The sequence below is a fragment of the Cherax quadricarinatus genome, unplaced genomic scaffold (genome assembly GCF_038502225.1).
Source record: "Cherax quadricarinatus isolate ZL_2023a unplaced genomic scaffold, ASM3850222v1 Contig816, whole genome shotgun sequence".
Lineage (NCBI taxonomy): Eukaryota > Metazoa > Arthropoda > Malacostraca > Decapoda > Parastacidae > Cherax > Cherax quadricarinatus.
In genome coordinates, this window is record NW_027195842.1 from 69,740 (window position 1) to 89,433 (window position 19,694).

At 44.5% G+C, this 19,694-nt stretch overlaps 1 protein-coding gene across 2 annotated transcripts in view; it reads right to left on the minus strand.

Moving 5' to 3' along the window:
* The window catches only part of LOC128689903 (beta-galactosidase-1-like protein 2), a gene marked incomplete at its 5' end in the record, with an annotated part of 76,111 nt that overhangs the window by 23,153 nt on the left and 33,264 nt on the right, over positions 1-19,694 (minus strand). For both annotated transcript variants that reach the window (XM_070080708.1, XM_070080707.1), the window contains 1 exon segment: positions 13,730-13,825. In XM_070080708.1, coding sequence (XP_069936809.1) covers positions 13,730-13,825 — 96 coding nt within the window.

Below are 19,694 nucleotides of genomic sequence, written 5' to 3' on the forward strand. Positions count from 1 at the left end.
TATCTCCGCCCACCCTAACCTCACCTAACTTAAGTATCTCCGCCCAACCTATCCTCACCTAACTTACCTATATCCGCCCAACTTAACCTCACCTAACTTACCTATCTCCGCCCAACCTATCCTCACCTAACGTACCTATATCCGCCCAACTTAACCTCACCTAACGTACCTACCTCCGCCCACCCTAACCTCACCTAACTTAAGTATCTCCGCCAAACCTAACCTCACCTAACTTTCCTATCTCCGCCCAACCTAATCTTACGTAACTTACCTATCTCCGCCCAACCTAACCTCACCTAACTTACCTATCTCCGCCCAACCTAACCTAACCTAACTTACCTATCTCCGCCCAACCTAACCTCACCTAACTTACCTATCGCCGCCTAACCTAACCTAACTTACTTATCTCCGCCCAACAAAACCCAACCTAACTTACCTATCTCCGCCCAACCTAACCTAACCTAACTTACCTATCTCCGCCCAACCTAACCTAACCTAACTTACCTATCTCCGCCCAACCAAACCTAACCTAACTTACCTCTCTCCGCCCAACCAAACTTAACCTAACTTACCTATCTCCACCCAACCTAACCTAATCTAACTTACCTATCTCCACCCACCCTAACCTAACCTAACTTTCCTATCTCCGCCCAACCTAACCTAACCTAACTTACCTATCTCCGCCCAACCTAACCTCACCTAACTTACTTATCTCCGCCCAACCTAACCTAACCTAACTTACCCAACTCCACCCACCCTAACCTCACCTAACTTACCTAACTCCACCCACCCTAACCTAACCTAACTTACCTAACTCCACCTAACCTAACCTCACCTAACTTACCTAACTCCACCCACCCTAACCTAACCTAACTTACCTATCTCCGCCCAACCTAACCTAACCTAACTTACCTAACTCCACCCACCCTAACCTAACCTCACCTAACTTACCTAACTCCACCCACCCTAACCTAACCCAACTAACCTATCTCCGCCCAACCTAACCTAACCTAACTTGCCTATCTCCGCCCAACCTAACCTAACCTAATTTACCTAACTCCACCCAAACTAACTTCACCTAACTTATCTAATCCCACCCAACCTAACCTCACCTAACTTACCTAACTCCACCCACCCTAACCTCACCTAACTTACCTATCTCCGCCCAACCTAACCTAACCTTACTTACCTATCTCCGCCCAACCTAACCTCATCTAACTTACCTAACTCCACCCACCCTAACCTCACCTAACTTACCTATCTCCGCCCAACCTAACCTAACCTAACTTACCTATCTCCGCCCAACCTAACCTAACCTAACTTACCTATCTCCGCCTAACCTAACCTAACTTACCTATCTCCGCCCAACCAAACCTAACCTAACTTACCTATCTCCGCCCAACCTAACCTAACCTAACTTACCTTTCTCCCCCCAACCAAACCTAACCTAACTTACCTATCTCTGCCCAAGCTAACCTAACCTAACTTACTTATCTCCGCCCAACGAAACCTAAAATAACTTACCTATCTCCGCCCAATCTAAGCTAACCTAACTTACCTATCTCCGCCCAACCTAACCTAACCTAACTTACCTATCTCCGCCTAACCTAACCTAACTTACCTATCTCCGCCCAACCAAACCTAACCTAACTTACCTATCTCCGCCCAACCTAACCTAACTTACCTATCTCCGCCCAACGAAACCTAACCTAACTTACCTATCTCCGCCCAACCTAACCTAACCTAACTTACCTATCTCCGCCCAACCTAACCTAACCTAACTTACCTATCTCCGCCCAACCTAACATAAACTAACTTACCTATCTCCGCCCAACCTAACCTAACCTAACTTACCTATCTCCCCCCAACCTAACCTAACCTAACTTACCTATCTCCGCCCAACCTAACCTAACCTAACTTACCTAACTCCACCCACCCTAACCTAACCTAACTTACCTATCTCCGCCCAACCTAACATAACCTAACTTACCTATCTCCGCCCAACCTAACCTCACCTAGCTTACCTATCTCCGCCCAACCTAACGTAACCTAACTTACCTAACTCCACCCACCCTAACCTAACCTAACTTACCTAACTCCACCCACCCTAACCTCACCTGACTTACCTAACTCCACCCACCCTAACCTAACCTAACTTACCTATCTCCGCCCAACCTAACCTAACCTAACTTACCTAACTACACCCACCCTAACCTCACCTAACTTACCTAACTCCACCCACCCTAACCTAACCCAACTTACCTATCTCCGCCCAACTTAACCTAACCTAACTTACCTAACTCCACCCACCCTAACCTCACCTAACTTACCTAACTCCACCTACCCTAACCTAACCCAACTTACCTATCTCCACCCAACCTAACCTAACCTAACTTACCTATCTCCGCCCAACCTAAGGTAACCTAACTTACCTAACTCCACCCATCCTAACCTCACTTAACTTATCTAACCCCACCCAACCTAACCTCACCTAACTTACCTAACTCCACCCACCCTGACCAAACCTAACTTACCTACCTCCGCCCAACCTAACCTAACCTAACTTACCTATCTCCGCCCAACCTAACCTCACCTAACTTACCCAACTCCACCCACCCTTACCTAACCTAACTTACCTATCTCCGCCCAACCTAACCTAACCTAACTTACCTAACTCCACCTACCCTCACCTCACCTAACTTACCTAACCCCACCCACCCTCACCTCACCTAACTTACCTAACCCCACTCAACCTAACCTCACCTAACTTACCTAACCCCACCCAACCTAACCTCACCTAACTTACCTAACTCCACCCACCCTAACCTCACCTAACTTACCTAACTCCACCCAACCTAACCTCACCTAAGTTACCTAACTCCACCCACCCTAACCTCACCTAACTTACCTAACTCCACCCACCCTAACCTCACCTAACTTACCTAAGTCCACGCACCCTAACCTCACCTAACTTACCTAACTCCACCCACCATAACCTCACCTAACTTACCTAACTCCACCCACCATCACATCACCTAACTTACCTGACTCCACCCACCCTAACCTCACCTAACTTACCTAACTCCGCCCACCATAACCTCACCTAACTTACCTAACTCCACCCACCATCACCTCACCTAACTTACCTAACTCCATCCAGCATAACCTAACCAAACTTACCTAACTCCACCCACCATCACCTCACCTAACTTACCTAACCCCACCCAACCTAACCTCACCTAACTTACCTAACTCCACCCACCCTAACGTCACCTAACTTACCTAACTCCACCCAACCTAACCTCACCTAACTTACCTAACTCCACCCACCCTAACCTCACCTAACTTACCTAACTCCACCCACCCTAACCTCACCTAACTTACCTAACTCCACCAACCCTAACCTAACCTAACTTCCCTAACACCACCCACCCTAACCTCACCTAACTTACCTAACTCCACCCACCCTAACCTCACCCAACTTACCTAACTCCACCCACCCTAACATAACCTAACTTACCTAACTCCACCCACCATCACCTCACCTAACTTACCTAACTCCACCCACCCTAACCTCACCTAACTTACCTAAGTCCACGCACCCTAACCTCACCTAACTTACCTAACTCCACCCACCATAACCTCATCTAACTTACCTAACTCCACCCACCATCACATCACCTAACTTACCTGACTCCACCCACCCTAACCTCACCTAACTTACCTAACTCCGCCCACCATAACCTCACCTAACTTACCTAACTCCATCCAGCATAACCTAACCAAACTTACCTAACTCCACCCACCATCACCTCACCTAACTTACCTAACTCCACCCACCCTAACATAACCTAACTTACCTAACTCCACCCACCATCACCTCACCTAACTTATCTAACTCCACCCACCATAACCTAACCTAACTTACCTAACTCCACCCACCCTAACCACACCTAACTTACCTAACTCCACCAACCCTAACCTAACCTAACTTACCTAACTCCACCCACCATCACCTCACCTAACTTACCTAACTCCACCCACCCTAACATAACCTAACTTACCTAACTCCACCCACCATCACCTCACCTAACTTATCTAACTCCACCCACCCTAACCTCACCTAACTTACCTAACTCCACCCACCCTAACCTCACCTAACTTACCTAACTCCACCCACCCTAACATAACCTAACTTACCTAACTCCACCCACCATCACCTCACCTAACTTACCTAACTCCACCAACCCTAACCTAACCTAACTTACCTAACTCCACCCACCCTAACCTCACCTAACTTACCTAACCCCACCCAACCTAACCTCACCTAACTTACCTAACTCTACCCACCCTAACCTCACCTAACTTACCTAACCCCACCCAACCTAACCTCCCCTAACTTACCTAACTCCACCCACCCTAACCTCACCTAACTTACCTAACTCCACCCACCGTAACGTAACCTAACTTACCTAACTCCACCCACCCTAACCTCACCTAACTTACCTAACCCCACCCAACCTAACCTCACCTAACTTACCTAACTCCACCCACCCTAACCTCACCTAACTTACCTAACCCCACCCAACCTAACCTCACCTAACTTACCTAACTCCACCCACCCTAACCTCACCTAACTTACTTAACTCCACCCACCCTAACCTCACCTAACTTACCTAACTCCACCCACCCTAACCTCACCTAACTTACCTAACTCCACCCACCCTAACCTCACCTAACTTACCCAACTCCACCCACCCTAACCTCACCTAACTTACGTAACTCCACCCAACCTAACCTCACCTAACTTACCTAACTCCACCCACCCTAACTTAACCTAACTTTACCTTAACTTACTTTAAGTCCAGTTTCCATAATTTACTTCAAATAAACAAAGAAAACAATATTTCTAAGTTTGTTAGTGAGAGTCTAGAAACTGGTCACAGAGAGTAAGTTTGAGTGTTATCTACCGCACCATGCTGCTGGGTATTATGTGTCATTGATCCCGTTATTATCTTCGTTTACTTTTTAATTACAGATGACTGTCTGATGTGTCTGTCTGATGTGTGTGTCTGATGTGTCTGTCTGATATGTCTGTCTGATGTGTCTGTCTGATGTGTGTGTCTGATGTGTCTGTCTGATGTGTCTGTCTGATGTGTCTGTCTGATGTGTGTGTCTGATGTGTCTGTCTGATGTGTCTGTCTGATGTGTCTGTCTGATGTGTGTGTCTGATGTGTCTGTCTGATGTGTCTGTCTGATGTGTCTGTCTGATGTGTCTGTCTGATGTGTGTGTCTGATGTGTCTGTCTGATGTGTGTGTCTGATGTGTCTGTCTGATGTGTCTGTCTGATGTGTCTGTCTGATGTGTGTGTCTGATGTGTCTGTCTGATGTGTCTGTCTGATGTGTCTGTCTGATGTGCCTGTCTGATGTGCCTGTCTGATGTGTCTGTCTGATGTGCCTGTCTGATGTGCCTGTCTGATGTGCCTGTCTGATGTGTCTGTCTGATGTGTCTGTCTGATGTGTCTGTCTGATGTGTCTGTCTGATGTGCCTGTCTGATGTGCCTGTCTGATGTGTCTGTCTGATGTGCCTGTCTGATGTGTCTGTCTGATGTGTCTGTCTGATGTGCCTGTCTGATGTGCCTGTCTGATGTGTCTGTCTGATGTGTCTATCTGATGTGTCTGTCTGATGTGTATGTCTGATGTGCCTGTCTGATGTGTCTGTCTGATGTGTCTGTCTGATGTGCCTGTCTGATGTGTCTGATGTTCCTGTTTGGTGTGCCTGTCTGATGTGCCTGTCTGATGTATCTGTCTGATGTGCCTGTCTGATGTGCCTGTCTGATGTGCATGTCTGATGTGCCTGTCTGATGTGCCTGTCTGATGTGCCTGTCTGATGTGACTGTCTGATGTGCCTGTCTGATGTGACTGTCTGATGTGACTGTCTGATGTGTCTGTCTGATGTGACTGTCTGATGTGTCTGTCTGATGTGTCTGTCTGATGTGTCTGTCTGATGTGTCTGTCTGATGTGTCTGTCTGATGTGCCTGTCTGATGTGCCTGTCTGATGTGTCTGTCTGATGTGCCTGTCTGATGTGCCTGTCTGATGTGCCTGTCTGATGTGTGTGTCTGATGTGTCTGTCTGATGTGTCTGTCTGATGTGTCTGTCTGATGTGCCTGTCTGATGTGCCTGTCTGATGTGTCTGTCTGATGTGCCTGTCTGATGTGTCTGTCTGATGTGTCTGTCTGATGTGCCTGTCTGATGTGCCTGTCTGATGTGTCTGTCTGATGTGTATGTCTGATGTGTCTGTCTGATGTGTATGTCTGATGTGCCTGTCTGATGTGTCTGTCTGATGTGTCTGTCTGATGTGCCTGTCTGATGTGTCTGATGTTCCTGTTTGGTGTGCCTGTCTGATGTGCCTGCCTGATGTGTCTGTCTGATGTGCCTGTCTGATGTGCCTGTCTGATGTGCATGTCTGATGTGCCTGTCTGATGTGCCTGTCTGATGTGCCTGTCTGATGTGCCTGTCTGATGTGCCTGTCTGATGTGTCTGTCTGATGTGTATGTCTGATGTGTCTGTCTGATGTGTATGTCTGATGTGTATGTCTGATGTGTTTGTCTGATGTGCCTGTCTGATGTGCCTGTCTGATGTGCCTGTCTGATGTGTCTGATGTTCCTGTTTGGTGTGCCTGTCTGATGTGCCTGTCTGATGTGCCTGTCTGATGTGCCTGTCTGATGTGCTTGTCTGATGTGCCTGTAAGAGGTGCCTGTCTGATGTGTCTGTCAGATGTTCCTGTCTGATGTGCCTGTCTGATGTGCCTGTCTGATGTGCCTGTCTGTTGTGCCTGTCATATGTGTCTGTCTGATGTGCCTGTCTGATGTGCCTGTCTGTTGTGCCTGTCATATGTGTCTGTCTGTTGTGCCTGTCTGATGTGCCTATCTGATGTGTCTGTCTGATGCGCCTGTCTCATGTGTCTGTCTGATGTGCCTGTCTGATGTGTTTATCTCAAGTGCCTGTCTGATGCGTCTGTCTGATGTGCCTGTCTGATGTGTCTGTCTGATGTGTCTGTCCTATATGCCTGTCTGATGTGTCTGTCTGATGTGCCTGTCTGATGTGCCTGTCTCATGTGTCTGATGTGCCTGTTTGATGTGCCTGTCTGATATGCCTGTCTGATATGCCTGTCTGATGTGCCTGTCTGATGTGCCTGTCTGATGTGTCTGCCAGAAGTGTCTGTGTGATGTGCCTCTCTGATGTGCCTGTATGACGTGCCTGATGTGTCTGATGTGCATGTCTGATGTGCCTGTCTAACGTGCCTGATGTGTCTGATGTGCCTGTCTGATGTGCCTGTCTGATGTGCCTGTCTGATATGTCTGTCTGATGTACCTGTCTGATGTACCTGTCTGATGTGTCCGTCTGATGTGTCTGTCTTATGTGCCTGTCTGATATGCCTGTCAGAGGTGCCTGTCTGATGTATCTGTCAGATGTGCCTGTCTGATGTGCCTGTCTGATGTGCCTGTCTGATGTGTCTGTCTGATGTGTCTGTCTGATGTGCCTGTCTGATGTGTCTGTCTGATGTGTCTGTCTGATGTGTCTGTCTGATGTGTCTGTCTGGTGTGTCTGTTTGATGTGCCTGTCTGATGTGCCTGTCTGATGTACTTGCTGATGTACCTGTCTGATGTGCCTGTATGGTGTGCCTGTCTGATGTACTTGCTGATGTACCTGTCTGATGTGCCTGTCTGATGTGCCTGTATGATGTACTTGACTGATGTATCTGTCAGGGGTGCCTGTCTTATGTGCCTGTTTGATGTGTCTGATGTTCTTGGCTGATGTATCTGTCTGAAGTGCCTGTCTGAGGTACCTGTCTGATGTGCCTGTATGATGTGCTTGTCTGATGTACTTGGCTGATGTTCCTGTCTGAAGTGCCTGTCTGATGTGCCTCTCTGATGTGCCTATATGATGTACTTGGCTGATGTACCTGTCTGCAGTGCCTGCATTAGGTACCTGTCTGATATGCCTGTCTGATGTGCCTGTCTGAAGTGCCTGTATGATGTACTTTACTGATGTACCTGTCTGATATATTTGTCTGATGTACCTGTCTGGTGTGCCTGTCTGATGTGACTGATGTGCTTATCTGATGTGCCTGTTTGATGTACTTGGCTGATGAACCTGTCTGATGTGTCTGTCTGATGTGCCTGTCTGATGTGCCTGTCTGATGTACTTGACTGATGTACTTGTCTGATGTGCCTGTCTGATGTGCTTGTCTGATGTGCCTGTCTGATGTACTTGGCTGATGTACCTGTCTGATGTATTTGTCTTATGTGCCTGTCTTATGTGACTTATGTTACTGATGTGTTTGTCTGATGTGCCTGTTTAATGTGCATGTTTGATGTGACTGTCTGATGTGACTGATGTGCCTGTCTGATGTGTCTGTCTGATGTGACTGTCTGATGTTCTTGTCTGATGTGAATGATATTCTTATCTGATGTGACTGATGTGCCCGTCTGATGTGTCTGTCTGATGTGACTGTCTGATGTTCTTGTCTGATGTGATTGATATTCTTATCTGATGTGCTTGTCTGATATGCCTGTTTGACGTGCCTGTCTATTGTGCTTCTCTGATGTGACTGTCTAAGGTATCCTGTCTAAGGTACCGTCTGTCTGTGGTTCCCTGCCTAAGATACCCTGTCTGTCTGAGGCTCCATATCTGTTTGTGGTTCTCTGTCTGTCTGTGGTTCATTGCCTGGCTGTGGTATCCTGTCTGAGGTACCCTGCCTCTCTGCGGTACCATGTCTGAGGTTCTCTGCCTCTGAGGTACCCCTCTATATGTGAGGTAAGAACATAAGAACATAAGAATGGAGGAACACTGCAGAAGGCCTACTGGCCCATGCGAGGCAGGTCCTTATCAAAACGACTACTACCTAAAGCTTCCCTAGAAATAACTCCCGTACCCAATGACACCAATCAAACCCAGCCCCTCCCACTCATATATTTGTCCAGTCTCTTCTTAAAGCTACCCAAGATCCTAGTCTCTATCACCCCACTGGGAAGACTGTTCCACGCATCTACAACTCTGTTAGAAAACCAGTACTTACCTATGTCCTTTCTAAATCTAAATTTATCCAACTTAAATCCATTATTCCTGGTTCTTACCTGGTTCGACACCCTCAGTACTTTATTAATATCTCCCTTGTTTATGCCCGTCATCCACTTATACACTTCAATGATATCTCCCCTCATTCTACGCCTCTCCAGAGAGTGGAGATTTAAGGCTTTGAGTCTATCTTCATACGGGAGGTTCCTTACACAGTAAATCATTTTAGTCATTCTTCTCTGTATGTTCTCTAATGAGTCTATATCCATCCTGTAGTAAGGGGACCAAAACTGAGCAGCATAATCTAAATGAGGTCTCACTAATGATGTATAGAACTGTAAAATAACTTTTGGACTTCTGTTACTTATACTTCTTGAGATAAATCCAAGTAATCTGTTGGCCTTGTTGCGCACACTAAGGCACTGCTGTCTTGGCTTTAGATTTCCACTTACCATGACTCCCAAGTCTTTTTCACATTCTGTATGATCAAGCTCTACTTCACCTAGATTATAGCTTCGAGGGTTATTTTCATTACCAAGGGCAAGTACCTTACACTTATCCACATTGAAATCCATCTGCTATTTTTCAGACCAAGACATTAATTTGTCCAAATCGTCCTGGAGTTCATTGATATCCTCCTCAGAGTGAATTATACGGCCTATCTTTGTATCATCAGCAAATTTACTCATGTCACTCGTAATCCCTTCATCAAGGTCATTAATGTAAATTATGAACAAGAGAGGGCCTAAAACTGATCCTTTTGGAACGCCACTAGTGACTAATCCACATTCAGATTTCACTCCATTAATGGTAACTCTCTGCTTTCTATTGGTAAGCCATGCCTCAATCCATGCTAGAACTTTACCTCCTATACCATGAGCTGCCACTTTTCTTAAGTCTCTTGTGAGGTACTCTATCGAAGGCTTTACTAAAATCCAAATAAACAATATCATATTCCTTATCACTGTCAACTGCCTCAAATGTTCTATTGAAGAACGTCAGCAAGTTTGTCAGGCAGGAACGACCTCTCGTGAATCCATGCTGAGATTCATTTATCAAGTTATGCTCTTCAAGGTGACTTCTGATAATGTCAGCTATAATTGATTCTAATAACTTGCCCACTATAGATGTCAGGCTTATTGGACGGTAATTTGAAGGAGTGGACTTATCCCCTGATTTGAATATAGGAACCACATTAGCCATCTTCCACAACTCTGGCACAACACCGGTAAGGATGGACGCATTGAATACACTCGTTAATGGCTGACTAAGCTCCAGCTTGCATTCCTTAGTACCCTGGAAAACAACTCATCGGGTCCCGGGGACTTATTTTGTTTCAGTTTGTCTATCTGTTTAATAACCATGTCCCTCGTGACAATAATATTAGTTAACTTAAATTCATCAGGAACTAAATAATTGTTAATTACTGGAATCTCATTTACATCTTCCTGTGTAAAAACTGACAAAAAATAGTCATTAAATAAGGAACACATTTCCAGTTCATTATCCGTCAGCTGTCCATTCCCAGTTTTCAGAGGTCCTACTTTTTCCTTCACCTTCGTTCTATACACTTGAAAGAACCCCTTTGGATTAGTCTTTGATTCATTAGCAACTCTAATTTCATAGTCACGTTTAGCCTTTCTAATCGCCTTTTTTACTTCTCTTCTAAGCTGAACATATTGGTCAGTAAGGTTAACCTCTCCTCTTCTGATGCGCCTATAAATTCCCCTTTTCTCCCCTAATAGATGCTTTAGCCTCCTGTTAACCCATTTGGGATCGTTATTATTAGACCTAATTTCTCTCTGGGGAATGTATATACTCTGGGCACTGTGCACATTATTAAGAAAACAATCATAAAAGCAGATCCCTTCATATTCGTAAGTATGATTATCGTCAATAAAATCATTAGCTAGATAACCCCAATCAAGATTAGACAGATGCTCCCTAAGTCCATTATAATCGGCAGAACGAAAATCAGGGATTTTTACTGTATTATCATTATTCTTGCATTCCCAATTAATGCTAAAAGTGATGGATTTGTGATCACTTGCGCCAAGCTCTTCATTGATCTCCAGATTATTCACGAGTGTTTCCTTATTTGATAAGACTAGGTCTAGCAAATTATTACCCCTTGTAGGCTCAGTTATGCTCTGTTTCAGCAAACAGTCCTGAACTGTTTCCATAAAATCACTGGACTCTAGATTACCTGTCAAAGAATTCCAGTCAATTTGACTAAAGTTAAAGTCCCCTACTATGACTATGTTACTGTATCCAGAAGCCCTAACAATTTCGTCCCAAAGAAGTCTCCCTCTATCGTGATCCAAGCCTGGATGTCGGTATATTACACCTAGAATTAGTTTTTCTTGACCCTCCACGAACTCTACCCAACAGACTCTGTTACTGCTCCATCTATTTTTACACCTGTTTTTATGCAACAATTAATATTTTCTCGAACATACAATGCAACTCCTCACCCCTTCCCATTACATCTATCCACATTGAACAACTTAAATCCCTGAATATTACACTCAGCAGTCACATCCCGACTCTTTAAATCATACCACGTTTCAGTTAATGCAATGATATCAAAGTTCCCAGCACATGCTACCAAACGTAGTTCATTAATTTTATTTCTTGCACTTCGACTGTTAGCATAAAATACCATCATATGTTTTTTCTTCTGCACATTTTTCCTATTCATCTTTGTTTTTACACAATTTCTGAAATTATCATTACCCAGAGTTACTCCATGACAGTTACTATTATGATTCTTAATATCAGAGCGTAAGTCAATATATCCATACTCATTATTTATCATTTCTAAACCCATACCTCTAACTAATCCTAGTTTAATGTCCTAACAACCCCCTCAACTGAGTTAGCAAGAAAACCCACACCTGCCCTGGATAAGTGAACCCCATCCCTGGCATACATGTCATTTCGGCCATAGAAGTTGTCCCAGTTGTCAATGAATGGTACTGCATTATCCTTACAATGTTTATCCAGCCAACAATTAATACCAATTGCTCTGGACAACCATTCATTACCAACACCTCTTCTTGGCAAAATGCCACATATAACAGGGCGCCCCCCCCCTTCTTCCTAATTATGTCTATAGCTGTCCTGAACTTTCTAACTAAATCCTCACTTCTACACTTGCCTACATCATTGCCTCCAGCACTGAGGCAAATAATAGGATTGATCCCATTACCGTTCATGATGTTGTCAAGCCGGCTAACAATGTCCTCCATCCCAGCCCCAGGAAAGCAAACCCTCTGTCTCCTACTCCTGTCCTTCAAGCAGAATGCCCTATCCATGTATCTAACCTGGCTATCCCCAACAACAACAATATTCTTACCTTCCTTATTGTCGTTCGTCGTGACGATCCCAGTAGTCGACTCACATTCGTCGGGTAGCACCGAGAATGCGTTGGAGGTTTCCACAGGAGTTTCCACAGCAGTCTCTTTCTTCTTCATCGTTTCTGGCTTTCCATTCGTCTTCTTGATCGTCAACTTCGTCGTCCCCTGCTGTCCAGCCACTGACCACGATCCCTTCTTGGCCTGAGGACTCGAAACAGGAGGACTACTACGAATCCTCTTGTTTTCCTCGGTCAATCGCCGTATCTGCATCTTCGCTACCCACAGTTCTTCCTTAAGTTGCTGGTAAAGTTGCTCGATGGAGGGCATCTTGGTTCAGTCCACGGGAGCACACAAGACACTTCTTCACAGAGTTAAGTACAGGTCACCACTGTACCTTGCCTGTCTAAGGTACCCTGTCTGTCTGTGGTTCCCTGTCTGACTGAGGTACCGTCTATATATGAGGTACCCTGCCTTTCTGTGGTTCCCTGACTGGCTGAGATACCATCTGTATCTGAGGTACCTGATTTTCTGTGGTTCCCTGTCTATCTGAAGTATCCTCTATATCTGAGGTACCCTGCCTTTCTGTGGTTCCCTATCTATCTGAGGCACCCTCTATGTCTGTGGTTCCATGTCGTCTGAGGTCCCCTGCCTTTTTGTAGTTCTCTGTCTGAGGTACTTTCTATGTCTCTGGTTCCCTGCCTGTCTAAGGTACCTCTATGTCTCTGGTACCCTGTTTGTCTGAGGTACACCTATGTCTCTGGTTCCCTGTCTGTCTGAGGTACCCCTATGTGTCTGGTACCCTGTTTGTCTGAGGTACACCTATGTCTCTGGTTCCCTGTCTGTCTGAGGTACCCCTATATCTCTGGTTCCCTGTCTGTCTGAGGTACCCCTATGTCTCTGGTACCCTGTTTGTCTGAGGTACACATACGTCTCTGGTTCCCTGTCTGTCTGAGGTACCCCTATCTCTCTGGTTCCCTGTTTGTCTGAGGTGCACCTATGTCTCTGGTTCCCTGCCTGTGTGAAGTACCCCTATGTCTCTGGTACCCTGTCTGTCTGAGGTACCTCTATGTCTCTGGTACCCTGTTTGCCTGAGGTACACCTATGTCTCTGTACCCTGTCTGTCTGAGGTACCCCTATGTCTCTGGAACCTTGTCTGTCTGAGGTTCCCCTATGTCTCTGGTTCCCTGTTTGTCTGAGGTACACTTATGTCTCTGGTACTCTGTGTCTCCGGTACCCTTGTGTCTGTGGTTTTCTTGCTGTTCTTGGAGCACTCTTGCTATTACTCACCAGTTCCCTCCAGAGGGTTGTACCTGGCGAGCACCTCCTTGGCAAGTGTGTACTTCTCAGTATAATCTCCGGCCTCCGTCAACACTGCATCGTAGTCTGCAAAGAAACACAGGGTGAATAATGAGCTACGTAATGAATGTTATATACGATTGATTTAATAATCACAATAGCGAAGCTTTTTCGTGAAAAGTGAGAACGGTTTAATTATTTTTATTTATATTGAATTATCAAGCCACAAGTGTTCTGGTGGTGAGATGTACTGTATTGGCATGTCTGATGATGGGTAGGGATGTTTTAGCTCTGGTAGTGGAAAGTATTGTGCCAGCATGCTGAATGCTGGGTAGAAGAATTTTTTTTTTTTTTTTTTTTTTTATATTTTATTTAAAACGTCATATAACAACATATTAAATATATAAAAATCCATCCTTCATTAAACAGGTATACAAAACATAATACATGAACATAATACACCTTATAAAGTATGCTGCTGCACATATCCGATATTTACACCTAAGCCAACTAGTATTTCCCTAAACCATACATGATGAAAAATCATATAAAAACATACAACAATACGTATAACATTATAACAAAAATTAAAGCCTTAAACATTTTTTTTTTTATAATTTAAAAAATATACAATACATTAAATAATCATAGGATTACCTATCATTACATTCATAGTAAGTATAATTACAATTGTCAATATATACACAAGAACGGTTATAAATATTCGTCCGTCCCCTATTCATTATGTACCTATCCTAAGGTAACACAAGAATATACAAATTCTTCGTTACCTTAATTAAAACCCTCTTATATACATTATAAACAAAGAGAAACTATTCATCAATAATATGCCTTAGTGGTTGATTTTATGTCAATAAAACCTTTGTAAAGACATAATACATAAACAAGTGCATATATAACAAAATATCCAAAAACGAACGATATGTAATGAAACTGGTAGTTAATTTACTTGACTACTGCAAAGATACAAAAATATTCAGTACATTACACAAAGGGTTCCACTTAATAGCATGAGATAATTCTGAATTGCTAAACAAGTAACATTATGCAACATACACACACCACATTCTTATCACATATACACACACACACGAGAGATTATGTACACATAATACAAAATTGTTACCCTCATATCTGATCACATTCCAAAACATATATCCCAGGAGACCCCAAGCAGAACGTTACCAGGTATCATCCACATGGCTGATACAAGGAAAATATAAAATGAAAAACTATATATATAAGTTGCTCAAGGTGCTTTTACATAACACCTGTCATGCAGTTCATGAGTTTGCTTCACAAGAGACCCACTCTCTTAATCACGTCAATTTAAGAACAAAAATTAGTTTCCAAGCAATAGTATATATATATTTGTTTGAATAAAACATCATCCAAACTAACGATCATACCTATCATTTATACATTAAACCACACCCATACCAATCGTATGCCACCTTCACTCACACATATTCAAGAAGCCAGCCTCGTGTACCCTTTAAGGTATTAACTCCCATAAATCCCTGACCTTGAATCTGCAATATCCCTTTGAAAAAAAGAAAAACCATCTGTTTCCCGTAATGTCTTTATTTCTCTGTTGTGTACCATAAAATATCGCTACCAGTGCTCTGATTCTCTCCCTCACAGATAAATGCCTATATACCCATGACGTATATACAAAATCCGTCACTAAATATCCGATTGCATTCTGTACCGGTGTTTCGACCCCCCCCACATCTAAACTTAAAGCTCTTAAGACACTAAACCCACCCCCACCCACCATTCTTAACACCTTACCAAACCACAACCTTACGTGTTCCAATCTCTTACAGAAATAAACTGCATGAAAGACCGTATCAGGATCTCCACACACACAACACAGCCCCCCCTCCTGCACGCGCCTATTCGCTAAAACTTCCCCAGACGGCAGTATATTATGTAAAAATTTAAACATTATCTCCCTGACCTTGGCTCGTAACCTTAATGCTTTTAAACGACCCCATATGTCCTTCCATGCATACATTGGATATATTCCCTCCACCTTAGCCACTACCTCCCTGCCCTCTACCAGTGCCAATTTGCCGATCTTGATCTTGCGTGGATCTTTTACATAAATTAACATCCTCAACATGTCCTCACATCTCTTTACATCCGTGCCGGTCAACCAACGTACCAAGTCCCGTCTTATCCAGGTCAAACCCGTGCCAGCCATTCTACCCTCTCTCAAGTAGCTATGCTTGACATACATGCCTAACATTCTATTATGCAGATTCATTAGCCCCAGGCCACCCCGGCCAACCGGGAGCGACACCACATCCCTCGTTAACCAATCACAACCTGAACCCCAAATATATCTATATACACGCGTTAACATACGCTTTTCATCATATGGATGTAACGGATAAATACATGCCACGTGCCACAACTTACTGAACAAAATCACATTCACCACAATTGCGCGCTGATGTATAGACAAGCCTCCTTCCCTCAAACCTGTTAAACGACCTAAAACCCTTTCTACAGCCTCACTTGAATTCACCTTCCTCGCATCCTGTATGTTATCCCTATGCACAATCCCACACACCTTAATTTGATTTACTAAAGGCCAGCCTTCCCTCTGGCCTAATACCACACCCGCACAATCCCCCACCTCCATAAGCATTGATTTTTCCCTATTAACCGTCATTCCGGTTGCTTTCCCGAAACATTCCACCAATTCGCTCACTTTTCCTAAAACCTTGGCTCCACGAAATAAAACCGTAGTGTCGTCCACGTAACCTATAATTCCTGATTGTACCCCCACCCAACCTTGCTTGTCATCCTGTCGTACAATCCCCCTCACGGCTCTAAAAAACGGGTCCTGAATCAACGCAAAAAGAATTTGTGATATAGGACACCCCTGCCGTAATCCCCTATGCATCCTAACAACTTTTCCCAACCTACCGTTTACCTGCACCCTAAACGTAGCCTGCTCGTACAAAACCTGTGCCCAACTAACAATTTCCTTTCCGAAACCTTGCCACTGCATAAACTTCCATAATGCATCTCTCTCCACGCAATCGTATGCAGCGTGCCAATCTAAAGCTAATATTCCACCCTTATTACCCCTCCCGCTTTCCTCAATGAACCTGCGAATAATTCCTTGTCCCACACACATAGATCGTCCTGGCACACCATATTGTCCCTCGTCCAGAACTCTCTCCAAAACCCGTTTTATCCTATTTCCTAATAATTTCGCAAAAATTTTATAGTCGCCACACATTAATGAAATTGCCCTATAATTATGTATATAATTCCCAGATTTTTTTTTCGGGACTAGAACAACCACCCCTGTTCTTTGTTGCTGTCCCATAATGCCACTACTTTTCATGGCATTAAATAATATCACCAAAAAATCGCGAATACAATCCCAATTGTCCTTGTAAAAATCACAAGGGATTCCGTCAATCCCCGGCGACTTCCCTACACTCATACCCTCCACAGCTAACCTAATCTCTTCTTCACTTATAGGTCCATTCAAAGCCAACCTGTCCATGTACTCTAGATTACAACGTACATATTCACCCATTTCTCCCAGCGCCCCCTTAGAAATCCCAGCATTTTTGTATTGCAATTCATACCATGCGTCTACAAAGGTATTCATAGCCTCCGTTGACTGAAGGACCTGCCCCCTACTAAAGTTTCCCAATGACTCCTGAACCTCTAATCCCATTAATTCTGTCGCCTTACGGCGTCTGCCCTGCTCTCGCAAGACAAACGCCGAAGGACGGTCACCCCATAAAACCTCATCAATTCCACTTGCTATCCGCGCCGCATCAAAAATACGATTGTGAAAGTCTCTAATTAAGCGTTTTAAATTTTCAATTTCAACCACCGGATACACTCCCCCACCCTTTGTATAACATGCTTGCAGTTGATTTTCAAGATAGTTCAAGAGCCCATACTGCATTCTCTTGTCTTCTTTTCCTTGCTGCTGATAAAAATTCCTCACCTTCACCTTACCGACAGTATCCCACCATTCGACTATATCAATTCCCTCCTGCCATTCAGCCCACCATCCTCTCCAAGCACTCACAAAATCTTCCCTCACACCTCTTTTGTGCATTAAACCCACATTCAACTTCCAGAAACCTCTGTAACGCCTCGGTAATCCTACCCAGTCAACATCCGCCATAACACCTCTGTGATCAGAAAAGCTCACATTTAGCACACGTACACTCCTGACGCTGACACCTCTAGAAACGTATATGCGATCCAGTCTTGCCGCATACTCCCTTCTAACGAACGTATGCATGACCCCACCCACCTCATCCCCCCCCCACATCCGTAACATTAACACTCCGCAAAAGGTCCCCTAAATATCCTGAAAAAAAACCTCTCCCTCTCGGTTCGACATCCTTGCGACGATCAATGCAATTCCAATCACCCCCAATAATCGTGACGACTGGCAGTGATCTTAAATGGTACACCAACACGTCCCTAAAAAACGCATTTTTTACACGCATGTCACCTTCCGCCGGTCCGTACACCCCCAGGAAGGCCACCCGTACCCCACCCCAAACCCCATCAACCCTAACAACCCTCCCCTCCTCTCCTACCTCATATGTTTGCAAAGAAAACGGGCTAGCCTCTTTAACTAACACTGCTACACCACCTTTCAGTCTATTAGAACAGCCCATGTACAAAATATATTCAGGAATCAGCAATTCACCTAAAGATTTATAATTGTGTTCTTGTAAGAATACAACATCGGGTACATAATTTTTTAACAAAACCTCCAAATACTTACGTTTTTCAACAGACCGTAGCCCATTTATATTTAAAGTAATACACTTGAACGTTTCATTGGAGGTTTACCCTTGGATACCTTGACATTCTTGGTTCCCTTGTGTGTATCTCCACTTCTTCCCCCACCCCCCCCTGTGTCGTTCTCCTTGACATGCTGAACACATGTAGATTTGCCCTTGTCTCTACGAGTCACATCGCACCATGCTTTGTTCCCCGACCGTTGTCCTGGTGTCAAAACATCTTGAGAGTCAGATATCACCGCCACTCTCTTACGAGAACTGCGGCCAGTATCCATCTCATCTTCAGAACTGTTGTTCCTATGAACTTCCACGACCACAACCTGATGTTCAGAAATATGCCCGGAGGATGCCCCGTCCTTCTCCTTCACACTTACATCCTCTAAACCACCGTGAAGCCCCTCAGATGTGGAAGCATCCAATAAAACATTCAGAACTTCTTGAATAGATTGCTCCACGTCAACCTGAGTATGAACGAGATCTTCCTCTGTCGTCGCCGATACCACGCCCACGTCCTCCACTGCACCAGGGAGGGTTAGACATATCGGCGAGTCTTCAACCTCACCCTCTATCTCCTCACTCCATGATTTACGAGGCAATATATGTTGTTGTGTAGCAGCAGCATATGAACGCTGCTCCGTTGAAACATCAAACCGCCTTACTTCCGTCGTTTTATCACGTCTTGTAGGGCATTGCGCCGCCATATGGTCATACATCCCACAAAGCCTGCACGTACGCCTTTGTCCTGAGTACGTAACGTACACTTGCGTACGAAAGTCCTCCATAACCACATACGACGGAATAGGGTGCTTGAGGGACATTTTCAGGGAGAAAGACCCCTCCAGCATACCAACTAGAGGACCATCATGCCACCGTCCCATAGTTGCCATATGAACCGTGCCATAGCGTGCAAAAACATTCCTCAAATCACTCTCGTCCGCCTCAAAAGGAACGTTTCGTACCTTGATCCAGGTGTAAAAACGGGAGACGTCGTGAAGGCGAACAGTGACACCAGGATTAACAGTTTTGATCACATCCTGATAAGTGGCAACCATATTTTCGTAAGTACTATTTTGTCTGAATTTGACAAAAAGCCTCGAATTTCCGTTCAAAGAGACACCATAAAGATCTTC